We start from the raw sequence: 22,678 nt of genomic DNA, 5'->3' as shown, positions 1-22,678 counted from the left end.
TTGAGATTGGCATTGGCATTGGGATTAGAATTGGAATTTAAATTGGCATTGGGATTGCAATTGGAATTTAAATTGGGATTGGCATTGGAATTGCAATTGGAATTCCATTGGCACTGGCATTGGCAATGGCTTTGGAGCTGGCATCAGGGTTGGCACTGGGGTTGTGGCTCCGGGTGAGAGCCCTGCCTGGGCTCTGAGCCCTTCCCATTTCCCAGATTTCCCAACCCCATTTCCCAGATTTCCCAATCCCATTTCCCAGATTTCCCAATCCCATTATTTCCCAGATTTCCCAATCCCATTTCCCAGATTTCCCAATCCCATTATTTCCCAGATTTCCCAGATTTCCCAATCTCATTTCCCAGATTTCCCAGTCCCATTATTTCCCAGATTTCCCAATCCCATTATTTCCCAGATTTCCCAGATTTCCCAACCCCATTATTTCCCAGATTTCCCAATCCCATTATTTCCCAGATTTCCCAGATTTCCCAATCCCATTATTTCCCAGATTTCCCAATCCCATTTCCCAGATTTCCCATCCCGTTATTTCCCAGATTTCCCAGATTTCCCAACCCCATTATTTCCCAGATTTCCCAGATTTCCCACCCTCACCTTGTCCCCTTTTCCTTCTTTTCCAGAACCTTTTCCAGCTGGTCAGGTCACAGCAAAGGGACGCGGCCACTTAACCCTGGGAGCTTTTCCAGAACCCCCCAAAAATTCCCTTTATTGTATTAAATCCCCCCCAAACTAAATCTCATTAATTCCAAATCCATCCGTGCCCGTCATCTTTATGGAATTCCAGAGGAAAAAAAAAAAAACACAAAAAAAATTGGGAAAAGCCACCTGAGGGGGCTCCGTTTCCCCACTCAGATCCAGCTCCAGGCTGGGAATTTTGGGATTTTTCTTCTTTTTTTTTTTGAAACTGGAATTAAGAATTTGTTTTTTCTGCTGGGTCAGACGTGGAAAAATAAGGGGGGGGAAAAAAAAGCAGGAAAAAGCCCTGGAATGTTCTATTTCTGCCTGAATAATTCCTTTAGGATAATTCCTTTAAAATCCCACAGGGTGGCAGCAACTCTTATTTAAAGGGATTTTCTGCCCTGTTTCTCCTCCCAATCCAGTTTTTAATCACTACAAATTAAAAAAAAACCCAGGAAAAACATCCAAAAGGAATAAAATTCCAAGGAAATTCCAGTCCTGGCACAAGGATCCCGCTCATGGATTTGTTTTCCTGCTTTTTGGGGTGTTTTCCCAAGGATTTGGGGGTGCCTGGTTTTTTTTGGGATGGGATCTGGAACATTCCAGGATCCTGAGGCTGCCCCTGGATGGGGATCAGCAGCTCCCAAAAGGAAAAATAACCTGGAAAAAACCCAATTTTCCTTATTTTTGATGGGATTTTTTCCCTGCATCCAATAGCAGCTCCCAGGAGGGAAAAATAACCTCAAAAAGCCATTTTTGTCCCTATTTTTGAGCACTTTTTATCCATGATTTGGGTGTCCAAGCAGGAAAAATAACTTGGAAAAAAAAACCATTTTCACTCATTTTGAGCTGGATTTTTCCATAGTTCTGGAGGAAAAGGTGGAAAACTCGTTTTCCCTGGTTTTGAACAGGATTTTTTCCACAGATCCACTGGGCTGGGATGTTCCAGGAGGGAAAAATGAGCTGGAAAAGCAATTTTTTTCCTTTTTTTTCATGTTTTGGGTGGACAAGGGGAAAAACCCTCTGGAAAAGATAATTTCCCAAATTTTGAGTGGGTTTTTCCCATGTTTTGAGATTAAAAATAAGGTGGAAAAAAGCCATTTTTCCTTGGATTTGAGCAGGTTTTATCCACAGGAGGCCCAGCAGGAAAAAATCACCTGGAAAAGCCATTTTTTCCTGGATTTTGAGTGCAATTTTTCCATGTTTTGGGAGGAAAAATAAGGTGGAAAATTCATTTTTCCTTGATTTTGAGTGGGATTTTTCCGTGGATCCGGCAGCTGAGGAATTCCTAGAAGGAAAAATTATGGAAAAGCTGTTTTTCCTTAGTTTTGAGTGAGATTTTTCCATGTTTTGGGAGGGAAAAAAATCACCTGGAGAAGCTGATTTTGCCTGGTTTTGGGCTGGCCTGGAGCTGGTCCCACCAAGGTTTGGGGTGGATTTGGGAATATTTTGGAACCAAACCCAGCCAGAATTGCTCCAAATTGGGATTTTTTTTCCCCAAAATTCCCTTTTTGGGATTGGTTTTTCCCCACTCCTCCCCCTGGATGGGGATGGGGGAAAATAATTTTTTTTTGTTTTTTTTGAGGGGGGAAAATCCCAAATCCTCGGCTCCGGAGCAGCCGAGAGCCGGGAATTAATTCCATTAATTGGATCCCTGTAATTAATTGGATTTCCGTTGTCCTCGGGAGCCCCGAGCTGTGGAAAACCCAGGAATGGGGGAGGGAAACTGGGAGAGGTTTGGGATCCCCAAAATCCTCCCTAAAATCTCCTTCAGCACCCCCAAATTTGGGTAAAAATCCCAGGAAAAGTTTAATTTTGATCCCAATTTTCCCTTTTAATGGATCACGGAGAACTCAACCATCTTCCTGTGGATTTTTTTTTAATCCAAAAAGCAAAAAAAAACCCAAAAAAGGGAGAAATCAGTCTAAAAAAATATAAAATCAAACCCCTGCCCCCTTTCTTATCCCATTTTCCCTCTTCCAGCTGCTCCCATTCCTCGGGTTCCCAGTCGGGAAAAGCCCCTTTAGTGTAATTAATTGTAACATATTCTTTTAAATAAATTGATTTATTGAGGAAATTCCGGAGGGCCGTGGCCGTGCTCCTTCCCCTGGGGGGGTTGCTCCCCCCAAAATCTGGGAGGTTTCAAACTTTTGCACTTTGGGAATTTAGTGGGGTTTTTTTTAAGGTGGTTTTGTTTTGTTTTTTGTTTTTATTTCGACAGAAAAAAAACAAAAAAAAAAAAGAGAAAAAAAAAGTCAATTCTGAAAGGAACTGCAATAAATAGCAAATAAATAAAGCCTTGAGCCCAGGGGGCTTCACTGCCCCTCCCCCAACGCCCCCCAAACCCCCCCACCCCACCACCCCCACCCCCCAAAATCAACCCAGCAGGTCCCAAAGCCCCCCCAAAATGGGGGGGACACGGAGGGGGCCCAACACCCCCCGGTATGTACAGTGGGGACGGGGGTGAAGAGGGGGGGCACTGGTTTGGGGGGGCTGGGGGCACTGGGAGGGGGTTTGGGGGGGCCCTGACCCAGTTTGGGGGCACTGGGGTGGCACCGACCCCACATGGGAAGGGCTGGGGGGGAATTGTCCCAGTTTGGGGGTGCTGGGGGCACTGGTTTGGGGGCACCGGCCCAGTTTGGGGGCACCAGCCCAGTTTGGGGGCACTGGTTTGGGGGCGCCAGCCCAGTTTGGGGCACAGGTTTTTGGGGGGCACTGGGGGCACTGGTTTGGGGGCACCAGCCCAGTTTGGGGGGGAATTGTCCCAGTTTGGGGTCACTGGGGGCACTGGTTTGGGGGCACCAGCCCAGTTTGGGGCACTGGGGTTTTTGGGGGGCACTGGTTTGGGGATCTTGGGGTTTGGGGGGTCCTGGGGGGCTCCGGGCTGGACACGGCCCCGGTTTGGCTGGTGGGGGCCGGGGCACCCCCTGGAATTGGGATCATTTGGGGTTTGGGATTCGGGGCTGGAGCCGCGTGTCCGTGTGTCCGTGTCCGTTTGTCCGTGTCCGTGTGTCCGTGTCCGTTTGTCCGTGTCCGTGTGTCCGTGTCCGTTTGTCCGTGTCCCCACTCTGGCTGCTCCCGCTGTCCCCTGGGTTTGGCTGGTTTGGAGTTCCCAGGAATTCTTGGGATTGGCCACTCCGTGTCCATCCGGCTCCTGGTGGGGACATCCCAAAAGTGGGGACATCCAAAATTGGGGACATCCCGAAAGTGGGGACATCCCAAAAGTGGGGACATCCCAAAAGTGGGGACATCCTGGACTGGGGACATCCCAAAAGTGGGGACATCCTGGAGCGGGGACATCCCAAAATAGGGGACATCCCAGAGTGGGGACATCCCAGAGGAGCAGGAACATCCTGGGGTCAGGGCATTCCGGTCCCATGGGCCATCCTGGGATCGGATCATTCCAATGTTGGAGGATCTGGTGGAACGTTCTGGTGTTGGAAAATTCTGGTCCTGGATCCCTCTGGGCATCCCCAGGGTGGAACATTCCGGATTGGAGCATCCTGGTGTGGGACCATCCCAGGGATGGAGCGTCCTGCTGTGGGATCTCCTGCTGTGGGATCATCCCATTGTGGGATGTCCTGCTGTGGAATCATCTGCTGTGGGATCTCCTGTTGTGGGGTTGTCCTGCTCTGGGATCTTCTGCTGTGGGATCTGCTGTGGGATCTCCTGCTATGGGATCATCTCATTGTGGGATTGTCCTGCTCTGGGATCCTCTGCTGTGGGATCTTCTGCTGTGGGATCCTCTGCTGTGGGATCTTCTGTTGTGGAATCCTCTCCTGTGGGATCTCCTGCTCTGGGATCCTCTGCTGTGGGATCTACTGTTGGATCTTCTGCTGTGGGATCATCCCATTGTGGGATCCTCTCCTGTGGGATCTCCTGTTGTGGGGTTGTCCTGCTCTGGGATCCTCTCCTGTGGGATCTCCTGCTCTGGGATCCTTTGCTGTAGGATCTACTGTGGGTTCCTCTCCTGTGGGATCTCCTGTTGTGGGGTTGTCCTGCTCTGGGATCTCCTCCTGTGGGATCTTTTGTGGGATCATCCCAGTATCGGAGCATCCCCGTGATGGAACATTCTGGTATCGGAGCATCCTGGTCCCAGAGCGTGCCAGTGTCAGAACATCCCAGTGTGGAGCATCCCAGTATGGGATCATCCCAGTGTGGAGCATCCCAGTGTGGAGCATCCCAGTATGGAACATCCCAGTGCTGGACTAGAGCAGGGCTAGAGCATCCCAGTGTGGAACATCCCAGTGTGGGATCACCCTGGTGTGGGAACATCTTGGTGCCAGAGCATCCGAGTGATGGAACAGCCCAGTGCTGCTCCATCCCAGTCCATCCCAGTCCATCCCAGTGCTGCTCCATCCCAGTCCATCCCAGTGCTGCTCCATCCCAGTGCCAGCCTATCCCAGTCCCAGTCCATCCCAGTAACGGAGCATCCCAGTGCCAATCCATCCCAGTGCCAGTTTATCCCAGTACCAGTCCATCCCAGTACCAGTCCATCCCAGTGCCAGTTTATCCCATTATCAGCCCATCCCAGTACCAGTTTACCCAATACCAGTTTATCCCAGTGCCAGTTTATCCCAATGCCAGTCCATCCCAGTGCCAGTCCATCCCAGTCCCAGTCCATCCCATTATCAGCCCATCCCAGTCCCAGTTTATCCCAGTCCCAGCCCATCCCATCCCAGTGCTGGCCCATCCCGAGGGGAAACTGAGGCAGGCTGTGGGCGGAGCGGGTGGCAGTGGCAGTGTTGGGGTCCCGCTGCGCCCCCGGGAGGACACTGGGGAAGGGGGGGGGGGCCGTGTGCCCCCCTTTGGGAACCCCAAAAACCTCCAGGACCCCCCCAAGAGACCCCCCCCCATCCCAGTTTGGAGCTGCTTTTGGTCCTGTTTGGTGAGAAAAGCCCCAAGAAGGGTCCTGGGGGAGGGGGGGGTGGAATGAGGGGGGGTCCTTTTGGGGTCCCCCAGGGTGGGCACGGCCCCCCCAAAAACAGAGTGGATGTGGTGGGGGGGCACTGGCACCCTGCACTGGGCTGGACTGGGATGGACTGGGGGGGTCGGGTGGGGCCTGGAGGGGGGGTCCATCCTTCCTGAGCGTGGGGGGGTCTGGGGCCCCCCCCCAGCAGGACCGAGCCCCCCCCCCCCCCCGGGCACCGCTGGGTTTGGGGGGGCTGCTCTGCAATGGGGGGGGCACCCAAAGGTGCTGCTCCGGAGCCTCCGGACCTGGGGAGGGAAAATTCAGGGATGGAGGGGTTAAACAGGGTTTGGGGGGGGCACTTCCTGCCCCCTCAAAACCCTGGGACACCCCAAATCCCAATGGGGGACACCTCAAATACCCCCCTGGGCATTTCCAGCCTCCCAAAACCCTGGGACCCCCCCAAATCCCAATGGGGGACATCCCAAATCCCAATGGGGGACATCCCAATCTGGGGGGTTTTGGGGGGTTCCCAGCCCTGGGGGGGTCATGGGGAGGTCAAGGGAAGTTCTGAGGGGAGGTCCTGGGGGGGTCTCAAGGGGATCCCTGGGGGTTTTCTATCCCTGGAGAGGTTCCAGGGGGTCCCAGGGGTGTCCCCGAGGTGTCCTGGGGGATCTCAGGGTGTCCCAGAGGGTTCCAGGATGTCCAAGGGGTGTCCCCGGGTGTCCCAGGTGGTCCTGAGGGTGCCCCAGGGGTGTCCCAGGGGGTCCTGAGGGTCCTGAGGGTGTCCCAAGGTGTCCCAGGGGTGTCCCCGAGGTGTCCCGGGGGATCTCAGGGTGTCCCAGAGGGTTCCAGGATGTCCAAGGGGTGTCCTAGGGATGTCCCGGGGGGTCCTGGGTGTCCCCGGGTGTCCCAAGGGTGTCCTGAGGGTGCCCCAGGGGTGTCCCAGGGGTGTCCCCGAGGTGTCCCAGGGGTGTCCCCAAGGTGTCCCGGGGGATCCCAGGGTGTCCCAGAGGGTTCCAGGATGTCCAAGGGGTGTCCTAGGGATGTCCCAGGTGGTCCTGGGTATCCCCAGGTGTCCCAGGTGGTCCTGAGGGTGCCCCAGGGGGTCCTGAGGGTCCTGAGGGTGTCCCAAGGTGTCCCAGGGGTGTCCCAAGATGTCCCAGGGGTGCCCCAGGGGTGTCCCTGAGGTGTCCCAGGGGATCCCAGGCGGTCTCAGGGTGTCCCAGAGGGTTCCAGGATGTCCAAGGGGTGTCCTAGGGATGTCCCGGGGGGTCCTGGGTGCCCCAGGGGTGTCCTGGGGGTGTCCCAAGGTGTCCCCGGGGGTCCCGGGGGTCTCACCAGGCTCAGTAGGGCCGGTTGGCGTCTTTGGGCCTCTTGAGCTGCACCTTGAGCCGCTTCATCCCGATCTGGAAACCGTTCATGGCCTGGATGGCGGCCTGGGCGCTCGCGGGGTTGTCAAAGCTCACGAAGCCTGCGGGGACACCGGGGGGGGTGGGGACATTGGGGACATGGCGGGAATACGGGGACATGGAGGACATGAAGGACATGGAGGATTTGGGGACATTGTCCCCATGTCCCCCTATCCCAACGTCCCCAATGTCTCCAGTATCCACATATCCCACATCCCAATGTCGCCATTGTCCCTCTGTCCCTGTGTCCCCATGTCCCCAGTGTCCCCAATGTCCCCAATGTCCCCATTGTCCCTGATGTCCCCAGTGTCCCCATTGTCCCCGATGTCCCCATTATCCCCAATGTCTTCAATGCCCCCAATGTCCCCATTGTCCCTGATGTCCCCAATGTCCCCAATGTAAGCAATGTCCCCATTGTCCCCGATGTCCCCAATGTCCCCAATGTCCCCATTGTCACCAACATCCTCAACGTCCCCATTGTCTCCAGTGTCCCCATTGTCCCCGATGTCCCCAATGTCCCCATTGTCCCCAATGTCCCCAATGTCTTCAATGCCCCCAATGTCCCCATTGTCCCTGATGTCCCCAATGTCCCCATTGTCCCCGATGTCCCCAATGTCCCCAATGTCCCCATTGTCCCCAATGTCCCCATTGTCACCAACATCCTCAACGTCCCCATTGTCTCCAGTGTCCCCAATGTCCCCATTATGCCCAATGTTCCCATTGTCCCCAAAGTCCCCATTATCCCCATTGTCCCCATTGTCCCCATTGTCCCCGATGTCCCCAATATCCCCATTGTCCTCCTTGTCCCCATTGCTCCCAACGTCCCCTTTGCCCCCAATGTCACCAGTGTCCCCATTGTCCCCGTGTCCCTACCGAAGCACTTGCTCTGGTTGGTGGCCCTGTCCACGAAGACCTTGGCGGAGATGACGTTGCCGAAGGGGAGGAACATCTGCAGGATCTCGGTGTCGGCGAACTCCTGGGGCAGGTGGTAGATGAAGATGTTACAGCCCTCGGGGCCTGCGGAGGGAGCGGGGTCACACCTGGGACTGCGTCCCCAAAACCGAGCGGACCCCAAAACCGGGGCTGCAAACCAAACCCAACATGGGACCCCAAAACTGGGGCTGCCAAACCAAACCCAACATGGGACCCCAAAACTGGAGCTGCAAAACCAAACCCAACATGGGACCCCAAAACTGTAGCTGCCAAACCAAACCCAACATGGGACCCCAAAACCGGGGCTGCCAAACCAAACCCAACATGGGACCCCAAAACCGGGGCTGCCAAACCAAACCCAACATGGGACCCCAAAACTGGGGCTGCAAACCAAACCCAACATGGGACCCCAAAACCGGGGCTGCCAAACCAAACCCAACATGGGACCCCAAAACTGGGGCTGCCAAACCAAACCCAACATGGGACCCCAAAACTGGGGCTGCCAAACCAAAATGGACACAGCACCCAAAACCGGGGCTGCTAACCCAAACCGGACATGGGACCCCAAAACTTGGGGTCCTAACCCAAAACCGACCAGACTCCACAGCCGGGGCTGCCAACCCAGACCAGACACAGGACCCCAAACTGGGGCTGCCAACCCAAAACTGACAGACCCCAAAACCGAGGCTCTCAACCCAAACTGGACATGGGACCCCAAAACCAGGGCTGCCAAACCAAACCGGACACGGGACCCCACAGCCGGGGCTGCCAAACCAAACTGGACACAGGACCCCAAAACTGGGGGTGCCAACCCAAACCCAGCATGGGACCACAAAACCACAGCTCTCAACCCAAAACCAACACGGACCCCAAGACCAGGGCTGCCAACCCAAAATGGACATGGGACCCCAAAATCGGGGCTCTCAACCCAAAGCCAATACAGACCCCAAAACCAGGGCTCTCAACGTAAACCAGACATGGGACTCCAAAACCGGGGCACTCAACCCAAACCTGACACGGACCCCAAAACTGGGGGTCTCAACCCAAACGAAACACAGGACCCCAAAACCAGGACTCTCAACCCAAACCTGACAAGGACCCTTTTGGGGGGGTCCCGGGGGAATCTCAGGGGTCCCAGGGAGTTTTGGGGTCTGGGTGTTTGGGGGAGGTCCTGGAGGGTCCCGGCGGGGGTCTTGGGGGTCAGGGGAGTTTTGGGGGTCCCGGGGGGGTCTCACCTTCACGCTGCTGCTGCTGCGGGGGGGGCGGGGGGGCGAGCAGGGGTCCCGGGGGGGCGAAGGCCGGGCTCACCAGCCCGTAGGCGGCCGGGTATGCGGCTGGGGGCACGGGGGGCATGGGGGGCACGGGGTCACCGGGGACATCAGTGTCACCAGTGCCACCCCAGTGCCCGCCCAGTGCCGTACAACACCCTCCCAAAGCCACCAGTGCCACCCCAGTGCCACCCCAGTGCCGTACAACACCCTCCCAAAGCCATTGGTGACCCCCAGTGCCCACCCAGTGCCTGCCCAGTGTCACCCAACAACCTCCCAGTGCCCCCCAGTACCCCACAACACACCCCCAGTTCCTCCCAGTCCTCCCCAGTTCCTCCCAGTCCTCCCCAGTTCCTCCCAGTCCCATCAAGAGCTCCCCCATTGCCCTTCTCAGTTCTCCCAGTGCCCCCCCAGTGCTCCCAATGCCACACAACACACCCCCAGTTCCTCCCACTGCCCTCCCAGTTCCTCCCACTGCCCTCCCAGTTCCTCCCAGTCCCATCAAGAGCTCCCCCATTGCCCTTCTCAGTTCTCCCAGTGCCCCCCCAGTGCCCCCCAGTACCCCACAACACACCCCCAGTTCCTCCCACTGCCCTCCCAGTTCCTCCCACTGCCCTCCCAGTTCCTCCCAGTCCCATCAAGAGCTCCCCCATTGCCCTTCTCAGTTCTCCCAGTGCCCTCCCAGTGCCCCCAATGCCACACAACAACCCCCCAGTACTTCCCAGTGCCATCCCAGTGCTCCCCAGTACCACACAACTGCCTCCCAGTGCCCTCCCAGTACCCCCCAGTGCCCTCCCAGTGCCACACAACAATCCCCCAGTCCCTCCCAGTGCCCCCTCAGTCCCTCCCAGCGCCCCTCAGTCCCTCCCAGTGCCCTCCCAGTCCCTCCCAGTACCCCCCAGTGGCCTCCCAGTGCCACACAACCCCCTCTCAGTCCCTCCCAGTGCCCCCCAGTCCCCCCCAGTTGCCCCAGTACGCACCAGTGTAGTGCTGCATGCCAGCGTACGCCTGCTGCAGGGGGTCCCCGGGGGCCGCGGGGCTCTGGGCTGGGGGCACAGGGGGGGTTAGGGGGGGGCCCGGCGGGGCTCGGGGGGGCTGGGGAGGGGTCGGGGGGCACCTGGGAAGGGGGGGACCCCCCCGGCGTAGACGGCGTCGGGGGCGGGGGGTCCCGCGGGCTGCGCGGGCACGGGGCTGTAGCCGTTGACGCTCAGCGGGGCCGCGATGGCCGGGACGGGGGTGGCCGCCATGGCCGGGGGGGTGCTGGTTCCTGGGGAGGAACGGTCAGAGCCGGGTCAGCACCGGGACAGAGCCGGGTCAGTGCCGGGACAGAGCCGGGACAGTGCCGGGACAGCACCGGGACAGAGCCGGGACAGCGCCGGGACAGCACCGGGACAGCACCGGGACAGAGCCGGGACAGCGCCGGGACAGAGCCGGGTCAGCACCGGGACAGCGCCGGGACAGAGCCGGGACAGCGCCGGGACAGAGCCGGGACAGCACCGGGACAGCACCGGGACAGAGCCGGGACAGCGCCGGGACAGAGCCGGGTCAGCACCGGGACAGCGCCGGGACAGAGCCGGGACAGAGCCGGGTCAGCACCGGGACAGCGCCGGGACAGCGCCGGGACAGAGCCGGGACAGAGCCGGGACAGAGCCGGGTCAGCACCGGGACAGCGCCGGGACAGCACCGAGATACCACAGGGACAGCACCGGGTCAGCACCCAGACACCCGTGGGGACACCACGGGGACACCACTGGGACACCAGGACCGTGACCCTGGAGGGTGGGGAACCTCACACGGGTTTGGTGGTGGTTGAGTGTCCCCGTCCCATCTGTGGTGTCCCTGTCCCATCTGTGGTGGCCCTGTCCCATTCATGGTATCTCCATCTCATCCATGATGTCCCCATTTATCCCATGTTCCATCCCTGGTGTCCCCATTCCATCCCTGGTGTCCCCCCAGTGTCCCCCCCATATTCCCTGTCCCATGCCAGGTGTCCCTCCCCATTGTCCCCATGTCTTCTGCCACCCCTCCCCAATGTCCCCATCCCTGGTGTCCCCATTCCTGTGTCCCCTCTCCAGTGTCCCCCATCCCCTGGTGACCCCCATCCCCATGTCCCCATCCCAATGTCCCCATCCCTGGTGTTCCTCCCCATTGTCCCCATCCCACCCCTGGTGTCCCCATCCCATCCATGGTGTCCCCATCCCACCCCTGGTGTCCCCATTCCATCTATGGTGTCCCCCCAGTGTCCCCCCCATATTCCCTGTCCCATCCCTGGTGTCCCTCCCATTGTCCCCATCCCTGCTGCCCCCCATCCCCATGTCCCCCATGCCCTCCCCGCTGTCCCGCTGTCCCTGTCCCCGTTACCTGAGGAGGGTGGCAGGGGGGTGGCGATGAGCCCGTTGGGGTTGACCGTGCCCATGTGCTGCATCTGGACGGCCATGGTGGCCATGGGGCTGAGGTAGGCCGAGTGCGCGGCCACCAGGGCCGCCTGCTGCTGCATCAGCTGTGGGGACACGCCTGGCACCGCGCGGCCACCGCGGCCACCGCCGCCCCGGGAGCCACCAACACCCCGGGAGCCCACCCTGGTGCCACCAAGACCCCGGGAACCCACCCTGGTGCCACCAAGACCCTGGGAGCCCACCCTGGTGCCACCAACACCCCAGGACATGGGACTAGCACATCCCCATGGATGTCACCCCGGTGTCCCATCCAGAACGAGCATGTCCCCACGGATGTCACCCCAGTGTCCCATCCAGAACCAGCACATCCCCATGGATGTCACCCCAGTGTCCCATCCAGGACCAGCATCTCCCCATGGATGTCACCTCAGGACCATCATGTCCCCATGGATGTCACCCCAGTGCCACCAACACCCCAGGACATGGGACTAGCACATCCCCATGGATGTCACCCTGGTGTCCCATCCAGAATGAGCATGTCCCCATGGATGTCACCCCAGTGCCACCAACACCCTGGGATGTGTGACCAGCACATCCCCATGGATGTCACCCCCGTGTCCCATCTGGGACCAGCATATCCCCATGGATGTCACCCCAGTGCCACCAACACCCTGGGACATGGGGACATGGGCTCCTCATGGATGTCCCATCACAGGGTTTGGGACTGTCACCTTGCCATGGATGTCACCTCGGTGTCCATTCCCATCCATCACCAATCACCCCCAACCACCTCAGGCTGGATTTTGGGGGGTCCCCACCCCCTTCCCTTTGATCCCCCCAGTGTCCTCAATCCCCCCAACAACCCTAGTCCCTCCAGTGTCCCCAATGTCCCCAGTGTCCCCAGTGTCCCAAATGTCCCCATGTCCCCAATGTCCCCAATGTCCCCAATGTCCCCAGTGTCCCAAATGTCCCCAGTGTCCCCAATGTCCCCAATGTCGCCGTGTCCCCAATGTCCCCAGTGTCCCAAATGTCCCCAGTGTCCCCAGTGTCCCCAGTGTCCCCAATGTCCCCAATGTCCCCAGTGTCCCAGTGTCCCCAATGTCCCCAGTGTCCCCAGTGTCCCCAGTGTCCCCAGTGTCCCAAATGTCCCCATGTCCCCAATGTCCTCAGTGTCCCCAATGTCCCCAGTGTCCCCAATGTCCCCAATGTCCCCAGTGTCCCCAATGTCCCCAGTGTCCCCAATGTCCCCAATGTCCCCAGTGTCCCCAGTGTCCCCAGTGTCCCCAGTCCCCGTACCGCCTGCGTGTAGGCGCTGTAGGCGCCGAACTGGAGGGCGATGGGGCTGAACATGCCCAGCTGGCTGGCCACCTGCTGCATGCGCCGCAGCCCCCGCTCCTTCTCCGTGTCCGCAAACTTCACCACCAGGCTGGACGAGGCGCCCTGCGGGGACACGGCGGCCACTCGCGGTCACTTGTGGTCACTCGTGGTCACTCGTGGTCAGTTGGGGCCATTCGGGGTCACACGGGGCGGGGCAGTGGTGGGAGCAGTGATGGGAGTGATGGTTGGGTTGTAATGGGGTGAGGATGATGGTGGAGGTGATGAAGAGGATGAGGATGGGGTTGATGATGCAGACATTGGTGAGGATGATCATGGGATGATGGTGGAGACAGTGGTGAGGATGATGATGGGACAATGGCAAAGATGAAGAGGATGATGAAGGAGATGAAGGGGAGGATGGTGGGGACAGTGGTAAGGATGACAACAGGATGATGATGATGCACACATTGGTGAGGATGGTGATGGGAATGATGAAGGAGTTCACAAAGCGGAGGATGGTGGGAACAGTGATGAGGATGAGGAACGTGATGATGGGGGTGATGGGTTGATTGTGGAGGTGATGCGGACAGTGGTGGGGGTGATGAAGGTGATGAAGAGGATGATGATGGGAATGATGGATGGGTTGTAATGGGGGGAGGATGATAGTGGGATGGAGGTGGAGATGGCAAGGAAGGAGGGCATGAGGAAGATGATGGTGGGGACAATGGTGGAGACAATTGAGGGGGATGAATGATGAAAAAGGTGATGAAGAGGATGACGGTGGGGATGATGGTGAGGATGATGATGGGATGATGATGGGGATGGTGGTTAGGTGATAACAGATGAGGATGATGAGGGGACATTGAAGAGGTGATGAAGGAGAGGGTGAGAGGGATAGTGGTGGGGTCAGTGTTGAGGATGATGATGGAGTGATGAAGAGGATGGTGGGGACAGTAATGAGGATGATGAGGAGCATGATGAAGGGGTGGCAAACAACACAATGAGGATGATGAAGGAGATGAGGATGAGGATGATGGAGATGATGGTGACAATGGGGATGACAACAATGACGAGGATGATGAAGAGGACCATGAAGGGGATGATGATGAGGACAATGAAGGGGACAATGATGAGGATGATGAAGGAGATGACAAAGGGGACGATGAAGAGGATGATGAAGGGGATGACAAAGGGGACGATGAAGAGGATGCTGAAGGTGACAGCACAGGGGATGATGATGAGGACAGTGATGAGGCGATGAAGGGGACGGTGACAAAGGTGACACCGCAGGTGACAGCGCCAAGGACGGTCCCTCACCGGCAGCGTGCGGCTCCCGTGCAGGGCGGCGATGGCGGCCTGGGCCTCCGCGTGGCTCTGGAACTTGACGAAGGCGCAGCCTGGGGACATCAGGGACATCGGAGACATTGGGGGCATCAGGGACATTGGGGACATTGGGGACATCGGGGTCATCAGGGACATTGGGGACATTGGGGACATTGGGGACATTAGGAACATTGGGTACATTGGAGACATTAGGGACGTTGGGGGCATTGGGGACATTGGGGACATTGGGGACATCAGCTTTGTGGCAGCTCCAGGGAGCTCTGGGGGTCCCACCCCACCCCTGCACCCCCATCACCCCATGGACCCCCCAAACCCCATTAACCCCATCCCTGCCCCACAGATCTCCCTATGCCCTGCTGCCACCTGCAGTGTCCCCATGCCCGCCATGTTGTCCCAGTGCCCAGGTCCCAATGCCAGTGCAGTGTCCCAGTGCCACCTATGGTGTCCTGGTGTCCCCATGCTGGTGTCCTGGTCCACCTGCAGTGTCCCTGTGCCTTTGTCCCCATGCCCATATCCTGGTGCCACCCACAGTGTCCCCATGCCTGTGACTCCATGCTCGCATCCCCATGATGGTGTCCCCCTGCCCATGTCCCAGTGCCACCTGTGGTGTCCTGATGCCACCTGCAGTGTCCCTGTGCTGGTGCCCTCGTGCCCGTGTCCTCATGACGGTGTCCCTGTGCCCATGTTCCCATGCCGTGTCCCCATGCCGTGTGCCAGTGCCACCTGTGGTGTCCCTGTGCCCATGTCCCTGTGCCCATGGCCCCATGCCGTGTCCCAGTGCCCCGGTGACCCCCGTGGGACCCCCCAGGACCCCCAAGTGACCCCGCCTGCCCCAGGATGTCCCCCCCACGTCCCCCCGTGTCCCCCCACCTTTGCTGGTGCCATCGGGGCCGCGCAGCACCGTGCACTCGTCGATGGTGCCGAAGGGCTCGAACATCTTGCGCACGTCCTCGTCCGCCTGCTGCTTGCTCAGCATCCCCACAAAGAGCTTCCGGTCCTCTGCGGGACAGCGACGGTGACATCGGGACATGGGCATGGGGACAGGGGCAGGGGACACCATGGGTGGCATTGGGACATGGGTAGGGGGACATGGGAACAAGGACACTGTGGATGGCCTTGGGACACCTTGCATGGCAGTGGGACATGGGCATGGGGACACCGCCATGGGGACACCGTGGGTGGTGCTGGGACACTGGCAGTGGGACATGGGCACCGGGACATGGGCAGCAGGACACTGCAGGTGGCATTGGGAGACCGTGGGTGGCACTGGGACATGGGAACAGGGATATGGGCATGGGGACACGGGCATGGGGACATGAGCACCAGGACACCACCCTGAACTGGACAGGGGCACTGGGACATGGGCATGGGGACACCGCAGGTGGCGCTGGGACACAGGCATGGGGACACGGGCATCAGGACACCATGGGTGGCATTGGGACAGTGCAGGTGGCATTGGGACACCAGCACGGGGACATGGGCATGGGGACACTGTGGATGGCATTGGGACATCAGGGATAGCATCGGGACATGGGCAGGGATGGCCATGGGGACATGGGCAAAGGGACACCGCGGGTGGCACTGGGACATGGCCATAGGGACAAGAGCACAGGGACACTACAGGTGGCACTGGGACACTGGCACGGGGACACGGGCAGGGGGACACCGCGGGTGGCACCGGGATATGGGTAGGGAGACATTGGCATTGGGACATCATGGGTGGCATTGGGACACCATGGGTGGCATTGGGACACTGTGGGTGGCATTGGGACACCATGGGTGGCATTGGGACATGGGCATGGGGACACCGTCATGGGGACATGGACAGGGGGACACGGGCACAGGGACCCCTCAGGTGGCATTGGGACACGGGCACTGGGGACACAGACATGGGGACACGGGCACAGGGACATCACAACTGGCACTGGGACATGGGCATGGGGACAGTGGCACGCAGAGGGGTGTGACACCGCAGGAAGGATGGGGACATTGGATGGGGACACTGGGATGGGATGGGGACATTGGGAATGGGAAGAGGGACATGGAGGGACACCCCCGATGGGGACAGGGACAGATGTGGGGGTCTCACACTGGGGGGTGGCCTTGGGGTAATTTGGGGACACCGGGGTTTGGGGACAGCGTGGTGAGGGTGAGTTCAGGGTAATTTAGGGGAAGATTTTGGGAAATTTGGGAGTGATTTGGGGGTGATTTGGGTGGGGAATTTGGGGTGATTTTGTGGGATTTTAGGGGTGATTTGGGGGTGATTTTGGGGTTTTTTGGGGGCGGTACCTCCTCGGCTCTCACTGTCCGCCGGCTTCACCTGGATGGGCCGGTTCATCTGGGGGCGGGGGGGGACACAGGGGGGGTTGGGGTCACACAGAGACCACCCAGACCCCCAGTACCTCTCCCACCCCCTCAGAGCGTCCCAAACCCCCCAAAGATGCTCCGGTCGCCATAGCAACGCCGGGCCTGCATCCCGTTACCTGGCAACGGGAGCCGCTGCCGGGGGGGGGCGGGTTAATGAGCGCCCCTCCCCCCCCTGCGTTAATTGGGGGGGGGGGGAATGGACCCAACCCCGCCCCTCCCCCCTCCCCCCCCCCCCACCCCGGAACCCCCCAGAGGAACGGGGGGGGGGGGGGAGGGGGAGGGCGCAGATGCGCGGTTGCCATGGCAACGGCCGGCTCCGCTCCATGGCAACCGCCCACTCATCCCCAATTTACCCATCGCCGTTGCCTGGCAACGCCGCTGACGTCATCAGCGCTCGCGATAAACAATGACGGGGATGGGGATGGGGGGGGCGGGGATGGAGATTTGGGGAGGGGGGAAGAGGAGGAGCCCCCCCCTCCCACAGGCCTGGTGTGACCCCGCCCCCCCCCCAAAAAACCCCTCAGGGTGTGGGGGAGGGGCGGCCGTGCCCCGTTTTTGGGGGGATTTGGGGGGAATTTGGGGCTTTTTGCGGAGGGGGGGGAGGGATGATTTGGGGGCGGGCCCATCCCCGGCTGACCCCGCGCGTTCCTTTCGCCGCCGAAAGCGAAGGTGCCCCCCCCCCCCCGAATCCCGCCCCCCCCTCAATGAGCCCCAGATGGCGCTGGAAATGCCCCCCCCCGGGTGGGGGCGGGGGGCGTTAATCCCCCCCTAATCCCCCCCACCCCCTCCCCGCGCGATGGATCAACCCAAAACGGGGGGGGGGGGACACACAAAGGTGGGGGGGGGCAAACAAAGCCCCCAAACCACACCGGGACCCCCCCCCCCCGTGCTCAGCGCAGCGCTGAGGGTGACGCCCCCTCCCCAAATTCCCAGCGCAGCGCGGGGGCAGCTGCTGGGGCGGGGCCGCCCTTAATCCCCCCCCCCCAAAATAAAAATAACCCCCCCCCCATCCAAATCAACCCCCCCCAACCCAAATCCCCCCCGGATTTACGGCCCCAAATCCCGGGATTATCCCGGCCAAGCCAAATCCGCCCCCGGGCCTGGCGGGACACGCGCGGGGGGGGGGCCCTGAGACCCCTCCCCACTTTAGGGACCCCCAAATTCCCTCCCCGCCTTTTATCCCGCTCAGAAAACCTCAACCCCCCCCCCCCAAAATCAGCTCGAGGGAGGGGATGAGAGGTGGGACCACCCCCCAAAATTAATTAGGGGTGGGGGGCACTGGGATTTCAGGACCCCCCCCCCAAATTCGGGGCTTTGTTGTCTCCGTGCCCGCCCGGCCGCGCTTAATTAGCGCCGGGCCCTCATTAGCGGCGTTAATTAAACGCCCCACGGATGTTCGGGGGCGCCCCTGGCCCCCCAAAAATCCCTCCGGTAGTGGGGGACGGGGTGGTCCTGAAATGGGGGGTGGGGGGGATTTTGGGGGGATTTTTAAGGGGTTTTGTGGTGATTTTTGGGGGATTTCAGGGTGATTTTTGAGGGGTTTCTGAGCGATTTTGGGGGAGTTTCAGGGTAAATTTTAGGGGTGATTTTGGGGAATTTAGGGCTGATTTTTAAGGGCTTTTGTGGTGATTTTTAGGGGCATTTGAGGCTGATTTTTGGGGGGTTTCCGAGCGATTCTGGGGGGGTTTCAGAGTAATTTTTAGGGGCGATTTTGGGGGATTTAAGGGTGATTTTAGGGGGGGCTTATAATTAATTTTTTGGGTAGTTTCAGAGTGTTTTTTGGGGGTTTCCGAGAGATTTTGGGGGGGTTTCAGGGTAATTTTTAGGGGCGATTTTGGGGGATTTAAGGGTGATTTTTGGGGGGGCTTACAATTAATTTTTGGGTCGTTTCAGGGTGATTTTTAGGGGTTTCAGGCTGATTTTTAGGAGTGATTTTGAGGGATTTAAGGGTGATGTTTTTGGTTGGTTTCTGGGTAATTTCATTGCGATTTTGGGGGTTTCACTGTTATTTTTAGGGGTTTTATGGGGGGATTTTGGGGTGTCCCGGGTTGGGGGCTCACAGGAGGGATTTGGGGGTGCCTCGGGGGGGGTCCCCACGCCCCCCCACTCACCCCCGGCAGGGTTTTCTGCTCGTGCAGGGCGCTCTGGGCCTTCAGGGCCGACTCGCGGGCGCAGTAGGTCAGGAAGGCGCATCCTGGGGGCAAAGAAAAAGGGGTCGGGGGGCGTCAGAGGGACCCCCGTGGTGTCCTCACCCCTAAATCGAGGTGACACAGAGGGTCTGGAGTGGCCAGAGAGCCCCCAAAAATAGCGGGACATCCCCCCAGAACACCCACAGCCCCCCCAGACCCCAAATAACCCCCCAAAAATCCCAAATAACCCCACAGACCCCAAATAACCCCCAAAAATCCCAAACAACCCCCAAAAATCCCAAATAACCCCCCCAGACTCCAAACAGCCCTCCCAGACCCCAAACAACCCCCAAAAATCCCAAATAACCCCCACAGACCCCAGACCCCTCCTCACACCACCCAACCACCCCCTACAGACCCCAAAAGCCCCCAGACCCCACATTTTGGCACAGTGACCCCCCCAAGACCCCTGGGGGTCCTATAGAGACCCCGAGGACCCCTCGAAACCTCCCCAATTTTGGTGTCGGGGGTTTGGGGGACTCAGAGCCCCCCTCCGGGTGTTGTTGGGGACACCCCCGGCATGGGCAGCAGGGTCCTGTCACTGTCACCCCCATACCCAGGGACCCCCGGAGGCGGTGTCACCCCCAGGGACACACAGTGACCGTGTGACACCCCAAAAACAGACACAACACCCCAAAACAACAACCCGACCTCCCAAAATGACACCCGAAAACCCCCAAAACAACAACCGGACATCCCAAAATGACACCCAGAGACCCCCAAAACAACACCCAGACACCCCCAGCGTCACCCAGAGCCGGTGTCACCCTCACAGGGACCCACAGGGTGACCACGTGGCACCCAACACCCGCCTGGCACCCCAAAACAACACCCGACACAACAGCCGGACACCCCCAAGGGCTGGGTGTCACCTGGAGGGGCACCCATGTGACACCCAACACCTGAAACAACACCTGGCAGGGCCTGGAAGGGCTGCACACACCTGGCACAACACCCCAACAACAACACTACAGTAACGATACCCCAAGAACACCCCAACAATGGCCGGGCAAAACACTCCAACAACACCCGAACAACAACACCCAAACAACAACACCCCAACAGCACCTAACAACAACAGCCCAGCAAAAAAACAGCCCAAGAACACCCCAGCACCAGCAACAGCCCAACAACAACAGCCTGCACTCACTCAGCCCCACAACAGCCGGACTCAACACCCCACAGCTCACACCAGCACCACACAGCCGGCCCAGCCCCCGGGGTACAACACCGTGACCTGGGGCACCCTCGGCTGTTCCTGGGGCTGTTCCCGGTGCCCAGGGTTGTACCCAGGGCCTGTGGCTGTAGGCTGAGCTGTGGGTGTTGCTCAAGGCCTGCGGCTGTTCCTGGTGCTTTCGGTTGTACCGGTACCGTTTGTGAGGCTGTTCCCGGTACCGGGGGCTGTTCCTGATGCCCTCGGGTGTACCTGGGGCTGTTCCCGGTACCGGGGGCTGTTTTGGGGGCTGTTCTCAGTTCCCAATGCCCTCGGTTGTACCGGTACCGTTTGTGGTGGTGTTCCCGGTACCGGAGGTTGGATCTGGAGTGGTTCCCAAGGCCGGGGCTGTTCCGGTTACCGGGAGCTGTTCCCGGTACCGAGGCCCTCGGTTGTGCCTGGGGTTGTTTGTGGGGCTGTTCCCGGTACCGGGGGCTGTTCCCGGTGCCCTCGGTTGTACCCGGGGCTGTTCCCGGTACCCCAGGCCGTATCACAGTGTTAATCCCGGTGCCAGTGGCTGTTGCCGGTACCGGGGCCGTATCCTGGGGCCATTCCAGGTACCGGGAGCTGTTCCCAGTACCGGTGGCCATTCCCAGTCCCGGGGACTCCATCCTGGGGCTGTTCCCGGTACCGGGGCTGTATCACAGGGCCGTCCCCGGTGTGGGAGCTGTTCCCGGTACCGGGAGCTGTTCTTGGTGCTGGAGGCCGTGGCTGGGGCTGTGCCCGGTACCGGGGCTGGATCCCGGGGCTATTCCCGGTGCTGGGGGCTGTTCCCAGTACCGGGGCCGCATTGCAAGGCCGCTCCCGGTACCGGGACCATCTCCCGGGGCCGATCCTGGCTTCAGGGGCCGTTCCCGTTACCGGGGGCCGAATCCCAGGGCTGTTCCCGGTGCTGGGAGCCACATCACGAGGCCGTTCCCGGTACCGGCGGCTGCTCTCAGTACGGGGAGCCACATCCCCGAGCTAATCCCGGTACCGGGGCCCATTCCCGGTACCGGTGGCCGAATCCCGGGGCTCTCCCGTGCCCGCGCCCCGCACCCACCCCCGCTGCCCGGGCTGCCCCTGCCCCATTCCCGCTGCCCGTTCCCGTTCCCTTTGCCCATCCCCGGTTGCCGGTTGCCGGTTCCGGTACCTTTGTGCATGCCGGTGTACTTGTCCTTGATGACGGTGAGCTCGTAGATTTTACCGAATTGCTCAAAAATCGGTTTCAGGTCCTTCTCCTCCAGGTGCCGCGGGATCTGCCCCACGAAGAGTTTGATGGCGTCCGGTTCCTTCATGGGGCCGCCGGGGGCTCCCCGGGCCCCGGGGCCGCTCCCGCTCCCCGCTATCACCGCCCGGCCTCGGCTCCCGGTGCTCCCGGCGGTGCCCGGTGCCCCGGCGCACACAAAGGACGAGGCGGCCCCGGGGCTCGGCTCGGCTCCGGGGACGGGGCGCGGCGGGGCGGGGGCAGCTCTGCCCGGGGGGCGGCGCTCCCGGCGCTCCCGGTGCGTCCCGGCCGTTTCCCGGGTGCTGCTCCCCAAAATCCCGGCGGATGCTGCGAGCGCCCGCCCCGCCGGTACCGCCCCGGTGGCCTCGGGGAGGGTCCCGGTACCGGGCGGGGGGCGGGGGGAGCTCAATGCCCGCTTCGGTTCATGGCGGCCGCCGGTTCCCGAGAGCCCCCGGTGGTGGCCGAGCCCGCCCCCCGCCCGCCCGCTGGGGCAGCGGCACCGGGTACCGGGTACCGGCACCGGGATCGGCACCGGGAGATGCTTTTCTCGCCCGGTTGGAGCCGCCCCGCCCCGCCCCGCCCGGTGCTGATGTCAGAGCGGCACCGGGGACCGGCACCGGCGGCGACACCGGGGACGAGAACTGGGAACCGGCTACGGGCACCGGGAGCGGATAACGGGCACCGGCACCGGGGTACGGGGCTCTGCCTGCCGGGCACCGGCACCGGCGACAACAGCGGGATCTGGAGTCACCGGCACCGGGGCTCTGGGAACCGGCACCGGCAACCGAGCAGCGGAAAACGGGCACGGGGAGCGGCTGCGGCGGCAACACCGGGACTGCGAACGGGGAGCGGGCGCTCGGAACCGGGGACAACACCGGCACCGGGAACCAGGAGGGGGCCCCGGGCCCCGGTACCGGCCCCGCCCGGGCCCGGGGGCGGTTTGGGGGGAGGGGGGGGTCGGGGATGTTTTGGGGAGGGGGCGGGGCCGCTCCCGCGCGCATGCGCAGATGGGGGGGGGATACCGGGGGGGGGGAGGGTCCGGTGTCCGCCCACGCGTGTCCCCTCCCCCCCCCCCCCCCCCCCGTGTGTCACTGTCGCCTCCCGGTGCTGTCCCCGGTGCTGAAGGAGGCCCCGCCCCCTCCCCGCCCGTGTGGCGATGTCACCCTCCGGTGTCCCCAGACCCGGTGTCACCCCTCGATGTCACCCCCAGTGTCACCCCCTCCGTGTCCCGGTGTCCCCCGACTGGTGTCACCCCCTCAGTGTCACCCCCACGGTCTCCCGGTGTCCCCAGAGCCGGTGTCACCCCTCGATGTCACCCTCCCCAGGCCGGTGTCACCCCCTCGGTGTCTCAGTGTCCCCAGAGCCGGTGTCACCAGGCTGATGTCACCCCCAGTGTCACCCTCTCCGTGTCCCGGTGTCCCCAGTGTGGT

At 60.6% G+C, this 22,678-nt stretch overlaps 4 protein-coding genes across 10 annotated transcripts in view; 1 reads left to right on the top strand and 3 right to left on the bottom strand.

The window, feature by feature from the left end:
• The window catches only part of SNX27 (sorting nexin 27), a 39,948-nt gene extending 34,284 nt beyond the window's left edge, over positions 1-5,664 (top strand). For all 5 annotated transcript variants that reach the window (XM_074529160.1, XM_074529159.1, XM_074529161.1 and 2 more), the window contains one exon: positions 636-5,664. In XM_074529160.1, the coding sequence (XP_074385261.1) occupies positions 636-683 (48 nt within the window). In that variant the 3' untranslated portion in view covers positions 684-5,664. The remainder of the gene's footprint in view (positions 1-635) is intronic.
• Positions 1,094-4,258, bottom strand: LOC141725482 (uncharacterized). 3 transcript variants are annotated; one of them, XM_074529166.1, is made up of 2 exons: positions 3,913-4,258; positions 1,094-3,879 (listed from the first exon to the last, which is right to left on the bottom strand). In XM_074529166.1, the coding sequence occupies exons 1-2, from the start codon at positions 4,256-4,258 to the stop codon at positions 2,903-2,905; spliced, it is 1,323 nt and encodes a 440-aa protein (XP_074385267.1). In that variant the 3' UTR covers positions 1,094-2,902. The 3 variants fall into 3 exon arrangements, with proteins under 3 accessions (XP_074385267.1, XP_074385268.1, XP_074385269.1); XM_074529167.1 differs by having other exon boundaries at positions 3,930-4,164; XM_074529168.1 differs by having other exon boundaries at positions 3,963-4,164.
• LOC141725481 (CUGBP Elav-like family member 3) lies at positions 5,361-22,202 on the bottom strand. Its single transcript, XM_074529165.1, has 13 exons — positions 21,174-22,202; positions 18,751-18,833; positions 16,562-16,610; positions 15,143-15,271; positions 14,246-14,325; positions 12,908-13,051; positions 11,577-11,715; positions 10,333-10,482; positions 10,196-10,261; positions 9,183-9,281; positions 7,888-8,031; positions 6,944-7,076; positions 5,361-5,910 (listed from the first exon to the last, which is right to left on the bottom strand). Exons 1-12 carry the CDS (start codon positions 21,316-21,318, stop codon positions 6,949-6,951), a joined length of 1,356 nt encoding a protein of 451 aa, XP_074385266.1. The 5' UTR covers positions 21,319-22,202; the 3' UTR covers positions 5,361-5,910; positions 6,944-6,948.
• LOC141725600 (uncharacterized) lies at positions 13,068-14,241 on the bottom strand (the record flags this gene model as incomplete). Its single annotated transcript, XM_074529548.1, has 1 exon — positions 13,068-14,241. A coding segment is annotated over one exon (1,113 nt), but the record flags the coding sequence as incomplete, so codon positions are not given.
• Positions 22,203-22,678: the final 476 nt, after the last annotated feature.

The sequence above is a fragment of the Zonotrichia albicollis genome, chromosome 30 (genome assembly GCF_047830755.1).
Source record: "Zonotrichia albicollis isolate bZonAlb1 chromosome 30, bZonAlb1.hap1, whole genome shotgun sequence".
NCBI lineage: Eukaryota > Metazoa > Chordata > Aves > Passeriformes > Passerellidae > Zonotrichia > Zonotrichia albicollis.
The sequence above is the reverse complement of the archived record's forward strand: the minus strand, read 5'-3'. Positions and strand labels throughout refer to the sequence as shown.

Coding starts and splice junctions, on each gene's coding strand:
- LOC141725482 (XM_074529166.1), bottom strand. CDS start 4,258: ATGATCCCACAGCAGGAGATCCCACAGCAGGACGCTCCATCCCTGGGA. Junction 3,880..3,912: donor TTGGGATGTCCCCACTTTTG/GGATGTCCCCAC, acceptor GTCCCCAATTTT/GGATGTCCCCACTTTTGGGA.
- LOC141725481 (XM_074529165.1), bottom strand. CDS start 21,318: ATGAAGGAACCGGACGCCATCAAACTCTTCGTGGGGCAGATCCCGCGG. Junction 15,272..16,561: donor GGACAGTGAGAGCCGAGGAG/GTACCGCCCCCA, acceptor GCTGTCCCGCAG/AGGACCGGAAGCTCTTTGTG. Junction 10,262..10,332: donor GGGGGTCCCCCCCTTCCCAG/GTGCCCCCCGAC, acceptor CTGTGCCCCCAG/CCCAGAGCCCCGCGGCCCCC.